Source organism: Alligator mississippiensis, chromosome 2, assembly GCF_030867095.1.
Source record: "Alligator mississippiensis isolate rAllMis1 chromosome 2, rAllMis1, whole genome shotgun sequence".
Classification (NCBI taxonomy): Eukaryota; Metazoa; Chordata; order Crocodylia; family Alligatoridae; genus Alligator; species Alligator mississippiensis.
In genome coordinates this window covers 125,150,080-125,171,643 of record NC_081825.1, presented here as the reverse complement: position 1 = coordinate 125,171,643, position 21,564 = coordinate 125,150,080, and the positions used below count along the sequence as shown (strand labels likewise).

The 21,564-nt window shown below is 42.2% G+C and overlaps 1 protein-coding gene across 14 annotated transcripts in view; it reads right to left on the bottom strand.

The window, feature by feature from the left end:
- The window catches only part of CAMK2D (calcium/calmodulin dependent protein kinase II delta), a 264,222-nt gene that overhangs the window by 6,396 nt on the left and 236,262 nt on the right, over positions 1 to 21,564 (bottom strand). For 12 of the 14 annotated variants that reach the window (XM_059722099.1, XM_059722100.1, XM_019495063.2 and 9 more), the window contains 3 exons: positions 3,545 to 3,620; positions 3,177 to 3,271; positions 1,985 to 2,213 (listed from right to left, as the gene is read on the bottom strand). In XM_059722099.1, the coding sequence (XP_059578082.1) occupies positions 1,985 to 2,213; positions 3,177 to 3,271; positions 3,545 to 3,620 (400 nt within the window). Of the gene's footprint in view, positions 1 to 1,980; positions 2,214 to 3,176; positions 3,272 to 3,544; positions 3,621 to 21,564 lie in introns of those variants that run through there. The other 2 variants (XM_059722101.1, XM_019495100.2) reach the window with 1 other exon arrangement.

Below are 21,564 nucleotides of genomic sequence, written 5' to 3'. Positions count from 1 at the left end.
AAGCAGAATAATTAGACTGCTATCTTGGCAAGAGGTTTGGTTTCAGTAAGTATCAGGCTGAAATATTGTTTCTTAGGTGTTTGTTGTTCCTGGGCACTGTAATATATGCTTTCAATTCCCACTACAACATGGGGCAGACTGTTCTACATGCTAATTGTCCCTTGACAGAAACCCTTTTCCTAATAATCTCTCTTTTGCTGTTACTCTAAAGGTGTATTACTTGTTAAGCAGTAGTGGCAAACTTGGAACTGTGAACAATAGAGGAAGACTTGGTCCAAGACCCCTTGGGTTTATATTTTGAAATAACCGCTACCATAAAAACATATAGTGTACTGGATGGCCCAGAGCCCACTGCACCATCCCTGTATGTAATCTGAAACCGGAGGCTTGATAGAATTAGTGTATATATAATTGATTGAAAGCAAAGGAGAACTATAAATGGACTAATTTCAGAATGGCAGGAAATCTCAAATGGAATTCCATAAGGGTTTGCCCTGGGTTTGGTGACATTTAACATTTTATAAATAATTTGAATGCAAAGAAAATATATATATTGGTTAGGCCTCAGCTGGAGTACTGTGTCACATTTTTGGAACCACCTGGCAAGAAAGATGTCGAGAATCTGCGGAGGCTGCAGTGGCAATTGACAATGATGTAGACTTGGAATGCAAGCTGTATGAAAAAAGATTGAAGGAACTACGTCCGGGGGAAAAAAAGGGAGATTAACAGGGAGATTAACAATTATTATCTAATATTTGGAAGGTTGCCATAAATAAGAGGAAGAACTTTCCTTCCTTATTGCAGAAGGTATAACATGAGACATTGGGTTTAAACTAGAGCAAAGCAGATTTAGCTCAAATCTAAGGAAAAATCTTCTAACTGAAAGTATAGCAGTACAGTGAAACATGCTGCCTAGGGGAGTTCTGGAACCTCTTTCACTAGAGGTTTTCACAAAGAGGCTGGATGAGCATCTATTTGCAACGGCTTAGGAGAGAGAGATCCTGAAGCTGGGCAAGAGCTTGGACTAGATTACCCCTGAGGTCCCTGCAGGTCTATGATGGGTTTCTTTAAAATCAGTATTTCATCCTTTTAAGGCAATCACCAACAGTATAATCTCTCGTACATATGGGCTACATCAGTTCAAAGGAAGGATTACACCCATGAAAGATTAATATACCAAAGCAAGCAGCATGTCCAGAGGGAGAGCTGGAACCCTGTTACAGATGTGCAAGCATGCAAGATCAACTCTGGACATTCACTGATTCACACAACTAAGAATCTGGCCCACGAAGTTTTGGCTTGTGCATATGAATTGTGGGGCGATTCCAACCCTGGAGTATCAGAGGACACTCAAAGGTGCCACACTGAACATAGTAGGATAGTCCATGAATAGAGAGAGATCTGAGAGTCACCTGTACAATACTAACACAGAGCTTCTGAGATCACCTGCAGTAAAGTAAGAATGAGGCCAAGAGAGAATTTATGGTACGTATTTCATTAATTTATGAAGTAAATAGATTATCTGATCTAAAATCACAACGCAGGGCACATGGCTCAGCTATGTATACACTACAGCCGGTTGGAAAGCAAGGGATATTGTACCGCATTGATGAAGCTCCAATGAAGCAAACTTCCATACACTACACTGGGCTTAAAATTCAAATTCTTTCAACTATTTTGGGAATGGAACAACTCTTACTATACAATACCGAGCACAATAAAAGCTTAACCTTAACTCAAACACTTATTGTAAAATAAATAGTAAAAAATTATTCATTCAAAACATTTGTGCTAATGTTACATGCAGTCTATTGAATTATTAAACACACTTAGCAGTGCAGCAGTTATATTACTATTGTGCTATCCAGAGAATGACAGTTTCATATGCCAGAAGCAAGCATGAGATCACCTATGAACCACCCACATAACACAGGCCATAGATTTCCACCCCCTTAGCTAACAATGCCTTCAGTAGATTTCTTACTTGATAGGTACTGTTGGTGACCCTGAACGATGAAAATGCACATTCTGCCATTTTCCATCACGACGGTGCCAGACCCGGGTCTCCTCTGATTGCATAGTCTTTGGCATTCCACTTCCATCCATATACTGTGTCAGCCGTATGTATGCAATGCAGGCAGCATCATCACCCACGAGATGGACATGAGGATTGAGGATAATAGTGTGGATTGGCTTATTACTCTTAGACAAAGCTAAGGGAACAAACAAGATAATTTTTCAAAACGAACCAGCCAAGTGCAAAGTCAGCCATGCTGAACCATAAATACTGTTTCACTGGTAAGCAAAAACCTCTAGGTATAAATAGAGCTGAAAGGATAAGAAGAGAGACAACAGGGTGATGAACCTGTTCTCCTCTCTCATCAGAAAGGCACTCTGAAGTAAAGGGGTTTATACCACAATGCAGGTACTAAATAAGTGAAAACTGTCTATGTTTTTTGAATTAAAACAGTTTTTAAGGATTTCTTACATAATAAAGATGCAAAAAAGTATGTTTTCTTTCCTTTGATCTAGAAATGGGGTCACTGGATGAATCTCATAACCTAGTACCCGAACCTTGTTCCTACTAATATCTGGGTGGATTTAATTTTTTTTTTCAGCTGACACTACTCATTTCTGTTATTCTACTATTGTTAAATTGTGCAGCTTTTATATTCTGAAACTGACATGACTATTAAATCTATTACCTACATGTAGTTATTACAGCTAGAAAAATCGGTGGGCTAGATGTTCAGTTGTGAATCACCAGAGTTTCCCCCCTCAAATTTAGCATAAGAAATAAAAGTAATAAGAGGTCAGAAATACAGATGTTTTAATTGTGATCACACTGACCACTGATACATACCTTTTAAGTGTGACTATTGCTATTGTATTCAGTCTCTTCAACAATGACAAAATTATCTACTAGTCCCATTTATCCCTCCACTCTGTTTTCCACAAAATAATAAACACATTTTAAAACTCCCCCCCACAATCAATAGTTTTCTATTATTTCTAAATAAGAATAATAGAAATATAAAGGAAACAAAATCAACAATTAAAAAATTCTACACAACTTAAGGTGTAATAAAAAACCCCCATAAGCAGTTACAAAACGTGAAAGGTTGAAGATGCACGTTAAGGGAGTGCTTTAAAGAAGAACAAATAGGAATACACACCATTTTCAAAGTAAAACCGGTGAAAGTCCATTCCTTCCACTAGATTACCCAGAGCTTCTGGTTCAAAAGATGTAAGTCCTGGATCACAGATCTTTCTGTGGAGCAAATTAAATTGTGATAGCAAACACAGTCAGTTAGAAAATGTCACACAAGACTATTTCTTTTCTAAAATTCTTTGAAAGTCATTTAAATCTGGTTAGATGCTAAAACACTAAAGAAATCTATAGTAAATTTCCATTTGACATTTTTGTGTAAGAGCTTTTGAAGCAAAGGATTACTGCATATACTGTGTAAGGATAGGGTTCTGACAATGTGTTTTTTTTTAAGCATTTATTCCCTCTTGCCTTTCCCAAAATAAGTCAACTTACGTGTAAGCTTCAAAGTCCCCATTGTTGATGGCTTCAATCAACTGCTCCGTAACCTTGATAATCTCCTGTTTGCGTGCTAGAAAAAGAGGATAAACAAACACCAATACAACAGCACGTGAGATACAGAGCAAAATGAAAAGCAACAGCCTAAGACATTGTCAGAAAAAATAACAAAGAAAAGAGCATTCTGATATTTCCCTGATAAATGTGATTGCTATTCTTTCCAAGATTTCTTTGCCTCTTCTATTACCATTGCCAGCAGTGTCATTAGCTTTACAATATATTGACCTTAATGTATTCCGATATTCATGAGAAAATAAAGTGCATGTCAGAGATCAACAATACATTTTGTACTCCGTTTTAATCCAGCTGACTTCACTGAAGAACCTTCGATTAACAAAAATATCCTCTTAACCTTTACTGAATTGTACAGGAAGCCAACTGCCATTTTATGCGTTATAGTCTAAATGATTTACAATCATCTAGAGTCTGGTGCTTACAGATTTATAATCCTGACCTCAGAAATCTATATGTACAACCAGTTTTACCCTATGTAGCGTTCATTTTGGCTAAATAGAAAAGTGTGATTCACAATGCCTTTAACTGCAGAGATGGCACCATTCCTGGAAATAATGGTAATTTCTAAAGAGAAATTTGGGTCCTCCACCTATAACCAGATTCCCTTGGGTGGGGCTCCACTGGATGGGAGTAGACTCTGAAAGGGAGGCAAGTCATTCTCACCTTTCCTGTGTGATTTATGAGTTGCATAATATATAATGTGCTATAAAGCTAATATCAATGTTCAGTCCTTGGTTCTTAAGTGTCCAGCCAGCTTATGCGTGACCCTCCTCCCTTTTGATAGGCCTTGATCCCCCAGTAAACAGCTTCTTTTCTTCTGCTAATTGTGTGTCTATCTCTGAGAATTTCTCTCATCCGCACCCTCTGCTGCTTTTCATTATATTGTGCTGGACTCTTGTGATGAGAGGCCTGATGAAGAATGTCTTGCATTCGAAAGCTTGTCTAACTTTATCCCAACTACACAGTTAGTCCAATAAAAGATATTCCTCTAAGAAATCCTCGCCTCTCACAATTTCTGGACCATCATGACTATAACATCACTCTTACCCTTAAAGGCACATGTAATTTTAAAAGCAACTGTCTAGTGATATTGATACCATCACTGGTAACATGAACGACTGGTGCCTCCTGAGATTTGGGGGGGGGGGGGGGGCGGCACCATTTGTAGGTGGTTTTGGCAGTGGTGAGTGGTAACCATCCACAGATGTTGGTGGCAGTGTCAGCGAGCGGGGACCACCCATAGATGCTGGTGGCAGTATTGGTGGCGGTGGGAGTGGTGAGCAGCAGCCAATCTCAGGGGGCACATGCTCCCCTGTGCCCCCCCTACATGTTGCCTATGATTGATAACTTAAGCAATGCAAAGAAAGTAATGTCCTATGCTATTTTTAGTATAAAAAATGTTAATCACTGTAGGAGAATGAAAAAATCCCCCAAAAATCTAAGATTTGCAGGAAGTATTCATGATTCTCAATTTTCTTTTAAATTTTGATGATGTTTTTCATATCTTTTCCCAATCATTTCTGAGTCTCAACTTCATGGCTAATGCACGAAAGACACCTGTGGTACCAAGAGCAACTCCACCTATCCTCAAGTATCCTAAAGCAAATTTTGGGGAGGAAAGGTAGAATATAAATCCTCGGGGGCTTTTACAGCGCTCAAATATGCACTGTGCCCAACAGATATGAGCCTTGTTTGAAGATGTTACATGCGTACTTTAGAAAAAATACAATAAAAGGAAACACAACAGAGGGGAGTAGTTGAGGGAAGGAAGACACAGGAAACTCCAAGGGAGCAGGCAGAAGTGGAGCTCCCTGTTGTAACTGAGACCGCTTTGCAGGAAGTGTTCTGAGTTACAACGATCCCCTGCAGTTCATTGTTGGTTTCACAGGGAAGAAGAATGTAGCCGTAGTGACGTGCTCCCTTGGTATAGCACATTTTTACGGCAATGTAGCAGCTAAAAGTAACTGTGTGCCATGTTTTTGGAAGTACTAAATGATGGTGCAGTAACAGTGGCACTGTAGAGGCACGTGTAGATGCACCTAGTGTGTAGAAAATTAAAGGATGTAATTAAGTAATTAAATAAATAGCCTGATAACACGTTCTATTAAGAGATCACTTAATTACAAATGATTAAATTACACAGTAGAAAACAATCTAGTTATCTGATTTATTATTTGGTCATTTGTCCAAATAACACATGCTTAGTTAATTATGCAACTAAGCATAATTGTTGGGGTAATGTAACCAAAGGAAGGGCCTGACAAACTGAATAAAGTTTCCAGATGTGACATACACTAAACAATAAGACACCATGCAATTTATGCTTAGTTGGTTAATAGTAACTCTTGGCACAATGATAACATCCTTTTGATCACAGTTAATAATATCACATGCTTGATTTTACAATTTTATTGTAACATGCCCACAGGTAGCCATGTCATGTATACTGGAAATTCAGCAGTGAACATCTTGAACATAACCCTGAGCAGAATGAGACAGTCAGCTCTGTTAGGCTGAACTCAGGCAGAAGGCAGGGATGAGATGCATCTTACAGATTAACTGAATCAGAGAGTCATATGCTTTTGTGAGTCAGAGCTCACTTCATCTGAGCGTTAACTTACAAAAGTTTATGTATCTCTAATTTAGTTAGTTTCTAAGTTTCATCTTTACCCTGCCTTCTGCCTATGTCATAATATATTGCTAAGTAAACTCAAGGACCTTCAAGGGATGGTTTTTAAATGGAGCACCATGAATGACATGCTTCAGCTTAATATAGTTTGGCAATAATGGACTCATTCTCCTTTGTCTGTGCCCTCCATGGAATGAACCAAATCTGTGCAGAAGGCAGAAGTTACTTTTTCTAAACGGTTCTGAAACTTGACTTCATTCTAAGTAGAAATGGAAATGAAACAGTTTGAAATTCTTTGCTAAGGATTTTTTTTTAAAGGTGGTTTCAGTTCAATCAAAACATTTTGTTTCATTTTTTATTTTGTATTACATTATTATAATAAATTACAACATTAAAACCCCCCCAAAAAGCTGCAAGGAAAATCATTTCTAAATAAGGGACTGAAACATACTGTCAGCAATTCTTTCCTTGTTTTCTTCCAAAATATTTTTTTCAGTGAAGCTGTTATGCATTCACAAAGTCTTTTGATTTGCAATAGAACTGCATATTTTTATGAAATATGGTTCTATCAACATTTCTCCTATCAACTCCAATATGAACATTTGGTAAAGCTATGAACTTGCTCATTTGTTCCCTGATCCTAAAGGAAATTATCCAGGAAGCATCATAGGCCAACAAAGTCAGTAAATGAAATTAAGGAAAAATACCATTGGCTTAAAGTAACCCAAGTACTGTGTGTAGTTCAGCACAAGTGTCAGTTCTTCCACTGCTTCTGGAAAGGTTTGTCAGGGCACAACTGGGATTGTCAGGAAGATTCTGCCAAGTGATCTGCCTTCTAACTCATCTCTCATCAAATTTCTGTGAACCAACAAAAACTAGATGGAACTCAGTGCAGAAGAAAGCACTATGCTATATTATGCCATCCTCTTCTGTGGGTGTACACATAGAATTATATATATGAATGGCATGCAAGATGTCTTCCTATTCACTGAATTTAGTGGAGTGCGATGATCCCAGGGGTGAATCCAGGGAGGGCATGGTGGTATGGTCACACCCTCTTTGCCACAGTGGAGCCCCGCATTTCAGGGTCCCCACAGTCCCAGATACCTGAGTATCCTGTAGAGCCCAGACCATGCAGTGGGAACATGGGAGCAGGTCCTCGAAGCAGGTAAGAATCTCCCACCCTTCTTGGCACTATTTCCTTTCCCCCTCCATACTCAGCAATACCTCCCCTCCTCCAATTTTTCCCTATTCTCTACTTATGCTTCTGGGAACAGGAAAGGGAGACCTACCCACCACTGCCACTGTCCCTGATGGATCTAAGGGGCAGGGGGAACCCCAGAGCTGCTCCTATCCTGCAATATCTATGGCTGTGGAAGCAGTTGGGCAGGGAGTCGGGCTCAGCTGAAAACAGTGGCAGTGATGGGCAGGTTCTTCCTCACCGCCCAGTTCCCCCCATTGTTCCTTGCCAGCAGGCACAGGGAGAGGGAATCCACCTGTTGCCACTGCTGTTTCTGGCTGAACCCGGCTTCCTGCACAACTGATCCCCATTGCTGGAAAGGGGCAGAAGCAGCTGGGGCAATAGTGGCAGTGGGCAGGTCTCCCCTTCCTGCATCTAGAGGTGCAAATAGAGGGAGATGGGGTGGGGGAGGGTAAAGTTAACTCATTCAGGGACTTAAAAAAAATCCCTACTTCTTCTCCCATGACATCTGCCCTGGCAGGGAGGGGAGGTTGGGAGTAGGAGAGTGCAGCTATCCTACAGTGCCAGTTATTTCTCTTGCACCTCCTTTTTCAAAATCCTGGATCCACCTATGATTACTTCCTAAGACAGAAGTGCTGTGTGTTTTGGAATGTGAATACCAGCATTTGCCCCAGCAGTGTTTCATGATGAAGAAGTGCTTCAAAACAATACAATCCCTATTATTGTATGGGCTGACTGATAACAAAGATTCTCTTTTAACTCAGATTGAATAATCACACTTTTTTAAAGGAAAGTTAAGAGTTATATAGTCAGTGGTTCTTTGGTGTAATTTAGCAGAACCACTGTATTTAGGATTTTGCTTAACAAGTACACAAATATTAATATCTTGAAAAAAATTAACAATTAAAAATCAGACAGGAATTTGCCACTGATACAACTGATAGGTACATTTTTGGAAGTTGGCTGAGGAATTAAAATATCTCATTATGAACAGGAGAGAAATCACACATTTAACCTCAGAATATAGCAATGGATTTCTCTACCATGCTCAGCAGGGAAGAAGATAATCTTGGGAAGGATTTTTAAAATTCCTGAAGAATTGTAAGTATATTGTTAAAAATTAACTGATGCTTTGTTAGTTTGCAGATTATTGCCCTTAATGCAAAAATTAGTTACTTAGTTTTACAGTAATGGAAAACTCTGAAAACTGAGGGCTGAATCACATCATTTTAGGCACAGCCTTGCTCTGAGGATGGTGCAAACCCAACTCGGTGCAAGGGGTGCATTCTGTTTCACAGATATGCAATGTTTCACAGAGCTCTTTGTTACTTTATGAGGAGCCAATTGTTTATAAAGGGTGCTGCGTACTCCAATCCTCTCCTCCAACACACACATATATATGCTTAATCAGCTCTACAATGTGGCTTAAGGCATGGGATGGGGAGTGGAGTTTGGAGCCATAGCTTCATATACTCCCTTCCCTACCACTTGCCTGGTACATTTCCCTAGAACTCTATACCAGTATGATATGGAGAAGCCTTTATCAGAAGCCTTCATGCAGGCAGCACAGCATGGTGATAGGTAGTTTGGAAGTGTTCCTTACTTCTTTTCTCTTATGCAGCTGTTTAGGGTAAAGACACAATCTAGCCCAGAGTGCATTCCAATATTAAATATCTTCACATATTTTTAAAGCAAATAATACTCATCTCACATAAAGTAGGTATCAGAGGCCAGATTCTCCAATCTAGTTGACTTGTTTAGTGCAAGTCCCAGGGGAGAAGTGATCTGGAGTTACCTTTTCAGCTCCTCAATCCTTGGCTGACTTGCTCAGCAGAGATTTTAATAGCCAAGAATCTATTCTGGCATGGACAAATGTCTAGAGACTGGAGATGTCCTTTGTTACATGCCAAAAGGTAAGGTAGAATAGAGCTATTTAAGGAGAGCTGCCTGATAGACTGGCTTTCAATCTATATTCTATACTGTATATGATATTTGCATAGTGAGTTAAATAAATGAAGTAACAGTACAGATCTCTGCTTTGGTAAGTGGGCTGGTATATGACTAATACAAAGATATTTCTAACAAAAATATGATGAAGTCAAAGTGAAATGGAAGCATAACACAAAAGAATGAAGGAAATATGTCCCAATTTTAGGTGAAATTACTTTTAGTGCATTTATTTCAACATATTCACATCAAATTAATTTGATATATTAGTATCTGACCACATTTTTCCATATTTTGTTTTCTCCTCTACTGCATTTTGATAATATAGTCATACGCTAGCTATGCAACAAGGGTCTGGAGAATATTTATGCACCGTGCTTGCAACTTGTAGAATTAATGCGATCCCCTACTAATGAAATAAGGTAATACAAGATAAAAACAAAATCAAACCAGCAGGGCCCCAGTCAAGTGGAAACTCGCAAGAACATAATGTTATTTTCTCACTCCTTAGCTCCATACATATTTGGCAAGGTTGCTCTACACAAATATTCTAAATTAGTATTCTAATCATAATATGAACAAATGGTGAGAGCAATACAGGAAAGATATAGAATTAAAAGCTGTTAACTTGAAAAAAAATAAAATCTCTTAGTTTAGACACAGAGGGCTACATTTTTGAGCTGCTGAATGAGAAATTTTTGCAGGTAGCTTGTTAACTGGATGACTGCAACACTGTTCATACATTTGTTTAAATTTTTATCTGTGTTCAATATAGAAATAATACATTTAAAAGACAGTTTCTTAAAATAAGTCTCCCTACAAGTTTGTATCCCTGCTTTTTTTATTATTTATTAATATAGTACAGGATTGTGTAATTACTGTGCTAGAACTGTTATTCATTATCACACTGATTTTACATGACTGGAGTGCTCTTGATTTTATTGTTCCTTGGCATACTCTTGTTATCATAAAAAAAACAACCAGAAAAAGAAAAAAACTCTGGGCACAGTAATTATCCTAGTGAAGTATACAAATAAAGGTCACTGTCGCATATTCTCTGGTTGTATAGAAAATAGATACTTATCAACTAAGCAGGTGCAGAGGAAGCTTGCAAATTTATAATAAGGCTTTTATGATATGCACTGCACATTACCAAATTAGCAAGCAGGCAACCCCACCCGTGCAAAGTCAGACATGTATTGCAGCTCAGAAAATATTGCATTTTATAGCTATGAAATCCCTGCTAAGTGCAACATTTTTTTTGTAAGAATGAACAAGTTAGAGGATTAGTAAAACAATCACTGAAGAGATTGACATATTTCTACTGTTTCTTATTTGCCTCCAATATTGTTTTTCAAAGATAACACTTTGAAGGTAATGCCCCTCAGTGCATTTTATGATATAACTTGCAATATATGTTGTCTTATCAACTTTAAAAGAGAACACTCTCATCAAAATGAAATCTCAAAATAGACAGCAAAATATGGTAGGGATTCCTTTGTAATAAAACTAGAATCCCAACAAACTGCAATTTGAGGAGGTAACATATTTAATATACAACAGAGTGTGCTGGAACAATGTATCATAAGTTTTAATCCTGAAAACCTAAAGAAATTGAAAGTAAGAAAGAGACTACAATTTTTTACTATTTATTGTAAAAAAGCAAATTCATTATAGGTGGATTTATCCAATGTCACTCATGCAGCATGCATCACTGTCAAGACAAATACAGCAAGAAGTACTATAATATCATTTCAGGGACCTAATTTTAAATTAATTCACCATGGCAGTTTACAGCCCCTTGGCTAGGGACCGACATTACACATAAACTGGTTTAAGTGATCAGAAACTAGTTTAAACCCATAACAGAACAGACATTCAGTGCACATAAACCAGTTTCAAAATGGCCGAAACCGGTTTGAGATAATCCTGGTTGAATGTAGTATTAGACTTAACTGATTTGGCTCAAATGGTTTATGCAATGTCTGTCCCAGACCCCTTGCTGGTTTAAGATAAGCCAGAGACCCCTAGCATCCCTGCATACTCTCTGGGTAGGGCTCTGCTCTGCTCCAGAGCTGGGCTGGCCCCTCCTCTCTGCTCTCTAGCCAGAGCAGGGATGGAACATGGCAGGACTGCCTGCAGATGGCGGCGGTGGCATCAGTGGTGGGGGTGTGGTGGTGGCGAGTGGGGAGCTCCCGCAGGCAGCGGCAGCAGTGGTGATGTCAGGCCAAGCGGGGAGCTCCCGCAGGCGGCCACAGTGGTATCAGTGGTGGGGGATGGGGGTGGCGAGTGCCGACCAGCAGTCAGCGACCACCTGCAGGTGTCCCTGGCTGCGTTGGCAGTGGGGGTGGCCCGTAGGCACCACCAGCAGCATTGGTGGTACTTTTCACAGGGGGTGCACCGCCAATCTCAGGGCGCGCATGTGTACCTGCGTGCATCCCCTACACATCGCCAATGCTGGGTAGGTTGCATCACAGGGTTGGGAGGGGGGCTCTGTTCCATGCTGGGGGGACTCTTCCCTCTCCTCCTCCTCCTGCTCCCAGGGTGGGGAGCGGGGCTTTGTGAGGCGCTGGATGGGGACTCTTCCTCCCCCTCCTCTTCCCCCACTGCCTCTGTGGGGCTGGAAGGGGCAGGGACTCCATGCAATGCTACCAGGCCCCAGCAGCAGGCAGGGAGGTCAGGGTGCTTGTTCCTGGCATAGCCACAGCTCTGCCCAGTGCTGCGTAGGGGGAAGGAGTGAAGCCTGCTTTATCTCCGCGGCTCTGTTCCCCGAGTCTGAGCCTGCAGCTCCAGACCTGCACTGGAGACAGCTGCTTCCCCCAATCCCCACTGTGCAGGTCCTGCACTCTGCCAGGAGTGGAGGAAGCCCCAACACCTGCTTCCCTGCAGAATCCAGCACCAGACTTCCCCTCTGTGAGTATGGAGCTGCAGGTGCAGTGCAGAGCCACAGGGATAGAAGTGGTCAGGCAGGCTGCACGGGGCTGCTCCTTGTGGCTGCCTCTATTGCAGCTCCATACCATGCCTGCAGTCTACACTCACAAAGGGGAAGCCCGGCACTGGACTCTGCAGGGAAGCAGGGGGTGGGGCTCCCTCCACTCCTGGTAGAGTGCAAGACCTGCACAGTGGGTAGTAGGAGAAGCAGCTAACTCCAGTGCAGGGCTTCTCCAACTGCAGGCTCAGGGAGCAGAGCTGTGGGGGTAAGGCAGGCTCCACTCCCTTGCCTCATGCAGTGCTGGCTGGAGCTGTATCTGCACCAGGCAAGAGCACCCTGACATCCCTGTCTGCTGCTGCCGCCAGGCAGCAGGGGCTGCACACCATAGGGAGAGTGTGTGGGGGTCCCTACACCCCCCACACACCCTGCCCAGCTCCCAGTGCCCCTTTGGGGGGGAGGAGGAGGATAGGGAAGAGTTCTCCCCAACGTGGAACAGAGGCTCCCCCTGCCCTGTGGGGAAGAAGTGGGGGAAAAAGTGCCTTTCTGGGGCTGGGCAGCAACCCATAGAGCCTCCCCTCCCCACCCTGCATGGGGGAGAAGCAGGTGGAAGAGTCCCCCCTGGGGCCAGGCAGCTTCACAGAGCCCCTCCTCCTCACCCCACCCCACCCCACCACGGGGAGGAAGGAGGAGTGAGAAGAGCCACCCCAGCACTAAACAAGGCTCCCCTTCTGGACCTGTGGCAGTGGGGGAGAGGGAGGAGGGGGAAGAGTTCCCCTCTGGGGCCATGCAGCCTTGTGTGCCTGGACTGCTCCTGGCTGTTAGGGAGCCACTGGGGTGGCCTGCCGGGGCCTGGGCAAGCCCCTCCCCTCAGCTCAGCTTCCCTGTGGGAGGGAGGGCTGCTCTAGCGCTCCCAGACTTTTGGCTCGAACCATTGCAGGCATGTGCTGAACATCTATCCACTTGCAAACCAGTTCACTCTCTGCAGGTTAGACTAACCTGCAAAGACTGAATCAGTTCAGGCTCAGGCTTTTGAATGTCTGTCCCTAGCCCTTATGTTTAGTTCCTGCCCTTATGTTTAGTTTATGTTTAGTTCCTGCAAATGATCTAGAAAACTGGTTTACAAGAAAAAAATGAGAAAGTGATATGTGATATCAAGAAGTAACTGACTGACAATTATTACTCAGAGGAATTGAGAACACATGAATTAAAATATCACATTAACATCATGATAAGCATTTTTTTTTAATTTTAAGCACATGTGCTTTAAATTTATCAGGTGCTCAAAGGGTTCCTAGATCAGAACCAAACAACATAATCCAGTGGCCACTGGAGTCAACGGGAACACTCTCAACAATTGTCTCAAAGTGACAGGAAAGTCAGCTTAAATGAAGGTTACCAGCAGCCTGAGACATCTTCACATTTGTTTTGATCACAGCATTGAAACTTGTCACCTTGACAACCATATTCCTTTCCAGGGTCTGCTGTTCCTAATGATACACTCTGATTCACCAACTTACAAGCTGGCTCTTTTCTGAGACTAATGATTCTTTCTACCTTACAAAAAAATCTAGAAATCTTATTTGTCTAATAAAAATTCAAATGCATCATGCCCTATAGCTGAAAAGTTCTGCCAACAAATCATTATTCCATCAAAAAAGGATATACAAAATCCAACATAATAAATACATTTCCTATGGCATTTCTCTGTCATGCTGTGATCCAAAGCCCCTGTCACATATATAAAATAGTTCGCTTTCAGTAGATATGCCACATCAGTTGCTTTTTAAAGAGTCTGCTTGCTAACAATTACAATATGAAGGCAGGCAAGACTAGCACCATACAGACTAACTAATACGGTTGTGCGAAACGGCTGTGTTTTGATTCAGAAAGGACAGTGATTTGTTTTGGTGTTTCTGATCACTGTCCTGTTTCATTTCAAGAGAATGTTTTGAATGGGCTGCAAGCTTTGCACAGCCATACAGGCTGAAGGGTTGCACCCAGAGGCTGGAGGGTCACACCCAGAGGCTGGAGGGTCGCACCCAGAGAGTCGTGGTGGATGGGTCGGTTTCGACCTGGAAGGGTGTGGGCAGTGGGGTCCCACAGGGTTCGGTCCTTGGACCGATACTCTTTAATGTCTTCATCAGTGACTTGGACGAGGGAGTCAAATGTACTCTGTCCAAGTTTGCAGATGACACAAAGCTATGGGGAGATGTGGACACGCCGGAGGGCAGGGAACAGGTGCAGGCAGACCTGGATAGGTTGGACAAGTGGGCAGAAAACAACAGAATGCAGTTCAACAAGGAGAAATGCAAAGTGCTGCACCTAGGGAGGAAAAATGTCCAGCACACCTACAGCCTAGGGAATGACCTGCTGGGTGGCACGGAAGTTGAAAGGGATCTTGGAGTCCTAGTGGACTCCAAGATGAACATGAGTCGGCAGTGTGACAAAGCCATCAAAAAAGCCAATGGCACTTTATCGTGCATCAGCAGATGCATGACAAATAGGTCCAAGGAGGTGATACTTCCCCTCTATTGGGCGCTGGTCAGACCACAGTTGGAGTACTGAGTAGAATTCTGGGCGCCGCAATTCAAGAGAGATGCGGATAACCTGGAGAGGGTCCAGAGAAGGGCCACTCGTATGGTTAAGGGCCTGCAGTCCAAGCCCTACGAGGAGAGACTAGAGAAACTGGACCTTTTCAGCCTCCGCAAGAGAAGGTTGAGAGGCGACCTTGTGGCCGCCTATAAGTTCATCACAGGGGCACAGAAGGGAATTGGTGAGTATTTATTCACCAAGGCGTCCCTGGGGGTTACAAGAAATAATGGCCACAAGGTAGCAGAGAGCAGATTTAGATTGGACATTAGGAAGAACTTCTTCACAGTTCGAGTGGCCAGGGTCTGGAACGGGCTCCCAAGGGAGGTGGTGCTCTCCCCTACCCTGGGGGTCTTCAAGAGAAGGTTAGATGAGCATCTAGCTGGGGTCATCTAGACCCAGCACTCTTTCCTGCTTATGCAGGGGGTCGGACTCGATGATCTATTGAGGTCCCTTCTTACCCTAACATCTATGAATCTATGAATCTATACCAATCCGGGCAGGGCTTCGGGCCCCAGCAGGGAGCAGGATGGGGCTGTGGGTGGTTCGTCCAGGGGAAGAGAAGGGCCACTGCCCTCCATGCAGGCGCAGAGACCCCCATGCAGATCTTTGATCCCTGTCACGCTGGATCGCGGGGCAGGGAAGCAGCACAGAGTGGTGCGCAAGCCTGCTGGTCCCTGCTGTGCAACTCAACTCCGAAGAGAGCAGAGATCTGCACCAGGAGTCTTCTTGCTGACCCTGCCTGCCCTGGCCACATGGAGGTGCACAAGGCAGGCAGTGTTGGTGATGAGACCCCGGCATGGATCTCTGCTTCCTGTGGAGCCAGGTTGCACAGCAGGGACCAGTGCTGCCCTGCTGTGAGACCTGGCTCCACAGGAAGTAGAGTTCTGTACCAGGGTCTCTGTGCCACTGCTGCCTGGCTTGTGCTGCTCTGGATTTCTGCTCCCTGAGGAGCTAGGTTGCCTGGCAGGGACCAGCACTGCCCTGCCATGTGACCTGGCTCCACAGGGAGCAGAGATCCACGCCGGGGTCTCCTCACTGCTACTGCCTGCCCTATACAGCCCCAGATGCTGCCTGCCCTGTGCAGCAGTGTACAGCGGTTTCCCTGCAAACCCAGCTTCCGAAACTCCAAAATTTTCCAAAACATTTCCAAAATGTTTTGGATGCCTCATTTAATTTTGGAGATGTTTCCGAGCCTTCCATTTTGATTTGGATTCAGTGTTTCAGGCACCAAAATGGCCCAAAACACCTCCAAAATGAAACGGCTGCTAAAATTTCACACAGCCCTACTAATTTAGACAGGCATAAGCTTTTATAAGCAACAAGTTACTTTCTCAGATGCTATGAAAACTTAATCTATCAGGTGCTACACTGCTCTGTCTTCTGCTGACTTCAGACTAACAAGGATAATAGGGCTGTGTGAAGCTTTGGTCCCTGATTCGATTCAGTGGAGATTCAGCCCGATTCAATTTGGCAGACATTCGACCCAATTCAGTGGCTGAATCTCTGAATCTGAACTGAATCAGGAGACCCTTTAATCTCTCTGAGTCAAATTGGAACCCTCTGAATCAATTTGGAGAGATTCAGTGATTTGGATATAGACACAACTTTAAATGTTTTTTATACATACCTCAAGGTACAAGGTGGCTCACGAATGCCGCAATGCTGGGGCAGATGGAGCGTCCCACAGGAGCACGGGGGGCTCCCTAGAATGCTCGGCAGTAGACCTGGAAGTGGACCAGAAGCACTGGGGAATGTGCGTGGTGCCCCCCTGACTTGGACACTGCTGCCTTCTGGGTCGGGGAGGGGGGCACCTGGGGTCCCTCCATGGCCGATAGTTGAGCTGGGGTGGGCACGGGGGGGTGTGTGCCAGTACTTTTGGTCCACTTCTGGGTTCACCACTAAGCACATGGGCTCCCCCGCCCCATGCTCCTGTGGGATGCTCCATCTGCCCCAGCACTGCAGCGTTCACGAGGCATGCCTGGTACCTTGAGGTATGTAGAAAAAACATTTAAAACTGTCTCTGTGGCTGAATCACTGATTCACCAAATCAGCATCGAATCTTCAGATTCAGATTTGGCCAAATCAAATCGGGAACAATGATTCGAATCAAGAAATCAAATCACTGTCCCCAATTTGGCCCGAATCCAAATTGAATATGGCCCGTTTCGCACACCCCTAATGACTAACTACCTCTCAATTACAATACGGTTAATATTTCTTTTACAGGGCAAGCATTGGCAATTATCAGTTTTTCATGGCAACCACTTTCTAACCTCAAAACAAAATATATAATGGTGAATCGTGATTATAGTGAGATAACACACCATAATTCCTGAATGTGTTCCAGTAAGCACAGAGCCTGGTCTGCTGCCTCAAGAAAAAGTGTTTAAATGCATAGGAAGTGGCAAGGCACCTTGTGATAACAGAGACATTGTGTTTTGTCTCTCCATGCGGTTTTTTTAAAATCCAAATTGCACTCCCACCTTATGACTCTCAATCCAGAGACATCCCTTTGTTCTCAGCTAAAGTTATACAATGGGCTAAATAATAATGCTCTTGAATAATAGCTTCCTAATAAATGTCTCAGAAATGCTTAAAATCATCAATGTAAAATGTGTTTAAAAAAACCACTGCTATGAAACGAAACATTTACCTCATTTTTTCAGATGGCAAAATTGAAGTCTACAGGGATTACATTTCACAAGTAATGCGAGCTCAACCAAAAAGATGACCCAAAACTTTTATTTTTTTCAACCTTACCACTAATTATAATATCATCCCTCTGCCTAGGTCTTATATATGACCATATAGGAGAACCTATCAAGTTTTACCTTATGTAAATCAGCAACTATCCTGTTATCAATTAGGTTGAAACTATAGGTTATAAAAAAAAAAAAAATCAAAATGCCCAGCCATTATATATTGATGTGCACGCACTGTCTCACTACAGTGTATATAGTTCAGACTCAACACCGTAGATTACTTTTGGTTGTGGTCTATCCATTATTGTATTATCACTGTAACATTTTTATGGGGCAGGTGATACAGTACAATGTGTGTCCTTAAAAACCTTCCAGTTGCCTTAATAATTACTTCATGTAATTGTAGTATTCAAGGTACTTGAATACCAAGTATAGAAAATATAATTGAACACTGCAGATACTGAGTTAATCTTAGTTAGCTATTCTCACTACTGTAATTTAAAAAAATTCCTAAATTCTACCTTTACTATGTAAAATGTAAAAACCATGTCCTCCTGAGTACACACCTCTTTTAACTGAGGAACAGTTTCCTCTCAGATTTATAATAGTTTACCTAATGTGCCACATTGGAGATTAACTACAAATCTGATAAAATATTATCATGATGAAAAGGTACATTATCCAGCATCATTCCCAAAATAGTGATTTAACCTAATACTTTTTCTGGCTCATTTATGTGCAATAAAATCAGTGATAGTAAGAAAATTATTCAATTATTTTACATAAGATGGTTGGGTTTTTTTAATAGTATTTTATACAATTTCTTAGAGAAATTATTATCCTTAATTTAAAAAGAAGGGAAAAAAGCATTTTGAAAAGTTGATTTTTGTAGAAGAGGTTTTGGATCTTACACATTTTTATGGGGGAGGAAGACATCAGAAATATGTATTAGGTAAGATTGTTCTTTTTTCCTCAAAAGTCCTGGTTAATTCTGTATCTACATGCACTGTGCGCCTTCTAGGCATCCAAACATATCCAATTCCTATAAGGACTTCAATATTACTTGAGATTTATCCCACCCAGTAATCAACATCAAAATAAGTGAAAGCACCAAACCTAGAACCTTATTAGTGACCTCAGAAGATCTGAAATAAAATAACGTCCTGAATAGTAAGTTCAGGACGTTAGTGTAGTGAAATGCAAGGCACGTGTGATAGTCAGGTAAGATGTTCTGATGAGAAAAATGATATAAAAAATACGGTGGTTATGTTTTTGTGCTAGAGTGTGTTGGAGAAAGCCACGGTATGTTTTGTATATGCATTAAGAGATGGAGAGTGAAAACCTCAAGGAGTGTCTTAGTGAGAGTGCTGACACCAGAAAGGAGGAAAAATATAACTCCTCTTTATTTCCAGGTTTTCCAGGTTCAGTGTGGATAGGGTGTGTCCTCTCAAAGCCTTAACTATCACTATACATATCTCTAGTTTAGTAATATAATTGTGCTGCTGCACTTTAAAGCTTGTCAAGAAGTAAGAACAGGCACTAAAGATGGGACACTAAGGGAATGGAGATCTCCTTAGGCAAGAAGATTAACGAAACTTGGCTTGTTTCATTTAGCTAAAAGGAGATTGAGAGGATATGATCAAGGATGTTTGTGGGATGAATATTAGGGAAGGGGAAGGAATTTATAGGCTTAACAACACAGGCACAAGATCAAATGGATATGAACTGGCTCCAGATAAATTTATATTAGAAATCAGAAGACTTTTACTTATCAGAGAAGTCAAGTTTTGTCTTCCAAGACTTATAGTGGGGGGCAAAGAACCTGAATAACTTTATGATTGAATTGGATGGCAAGAGAAGAGATGGTAAACTAGGGCAGACAGGTCTGGCACAACCAAATAGTCTGTGTGTTGTGCAGTCACATATCTGTGGTTCCCAGGTAGGAGAAGGAGGGTGGCTCTTGTAGTTAGGCTTAACTAAATAGCAACTATGCACCAGAATGAACTCTCATGGAAAAAGTAAAGGATGGAGACATACAGCCACCTCCCCTCTTACTTCACTACCCTTGTGCTTAAGAGAAATCTATTGAACAACTTTAAAAGGCAAATTTGGGAATAAAAATTCATAAACTGGCTGGACACTAAGAATGAAGGACTATACCAGGGGTAGGCAACTCCTAGCACGGGTCCCAGAGTGTGGCACCTGAAGGCATTTGGCACATGCACCTTGGGGCAGACAACCAGGAAGGGGCTAGGGCTGCATTGCCACAACTAGGATCAGGCCCCTCATGGCTTCCCTGCTGCCTGCCCCATCTTATAATCTGAGGTTGCAGATATTTTTGGCACTCTGCACAAAAACATTGTTGACCCCTGGACTAAACACTGATATTGGTTTTGTGGCACATTATATTTTACCCAACTCCTGAATTCTTTCCACATAGGAAAGGTGAAAATGACCCTCCTTCCTTTTGATAAACCATGATCTCCCAGTAATCAGCCTCTTTTCTTTTGCTAAATTGTGTCTGCTACCTCTGAGAATTTCTCTCCTTCCCCTCCCCTCTGCTGTATTTCACTATGCTGTGGCTGGTTCTTGTGATCAGAGACCTGAGGAAGACTGTCATGCATTCAAAAGCTCGTCTAACTTTATCCCAGCTACATAATTGGTTCAGTAAAAGATATCCCTGCCTTAGAAATCCTTGCTTCTTGCATAATTTCTGGACCATCATGGACATGTCATTCTTACACTACTGTATCCTTTATATATTAATCTTTTATAATTTACTCTCTTATAATATAAATCAATGCATTATTTTGTCTTATTTGCATTTGTCTACCTATAGATTATTAGCATTTAACCTAAAATAACATGCAAATTTAATAGTAATCTTACACTTCTCCAGCAGGGCTTTTCTTATACAAAAATTGCCATTAGGTTGCAAAATAGTTGTAACTCCTATTATTTCCATACAAATAAGGTTACTCTTTTCGCAACATTTGCTAACAGTTGTATCCTAGATGCTTAAATTGTAAGCTCTGAACTAGGTTTTCCATTTATGTCAAAGTAATTGAGCAATTTCAGATCAGTATAAACGGACATGAGGTAATATTCAGATCCACTGTGTACAACTCATCTGTAAAAAAAGACTACCATAGATTATCACACTGAAGTATTTGCTGGGCCTGTTGCTGATCTAACATATACCAGTGTGACTGTCCATTCGTAATGTAAATGATTTGACTCCGAGATGAGATATGAATCAAATGTAAAGATGCTGGGAGGAAAAAAAGCATCTATTCTTTGGGAAGTATTCACATAACTTCAGCTCAGACCAGGTCTCCTCTAAACAACAATTCCTAACTGAGGTTGTAAAAGAAATAAATGCAATGAGACATGCCCTTTCGAACAGATGATACAAGCAGATGCTACTGTTACTTTTGCACTCCTGTGCCTTTTCACCTCAAAATAAGCAGTTCTAATATCATCTTTTTATCCTATATTTTTCTGGCTCGGTTAAGTCCCCTGCAGTTGTTACATTTGTTGTGAGCATATGCGAGTATCCCACAAGAAACGGAAACATTCCAGACACTGGCCTCGAACAGGCATTCACTTTTAGCAGTGAAATTGTTTTAGAAATCTTTCTGGGAAAGGGAGCAGTACAGGCACTCCTAGTCTGCAGGTGCACCTGGACTTTTAAAGTACGAGGGGGCTTCCTGCAAGCAGTGGCAGGTCTGATGTGGGGTCTGTGCTGTTATCAGCTCCTGCTGCCAGTTGCAGGTAGTCCCTTCACCCATGCCTTGATTCAAACAGTGGAGGCAGGGGCCAAAGGTGGTTTGGAGGAGGCCCAATTTCAATCAGTCCCTGAAGCCACAATAGGCTCATGGGGATCCCTGTCACCCTTGCTGCCTGGTAGTAAGAGTGAGGGCAATGCCTGCAGCATGG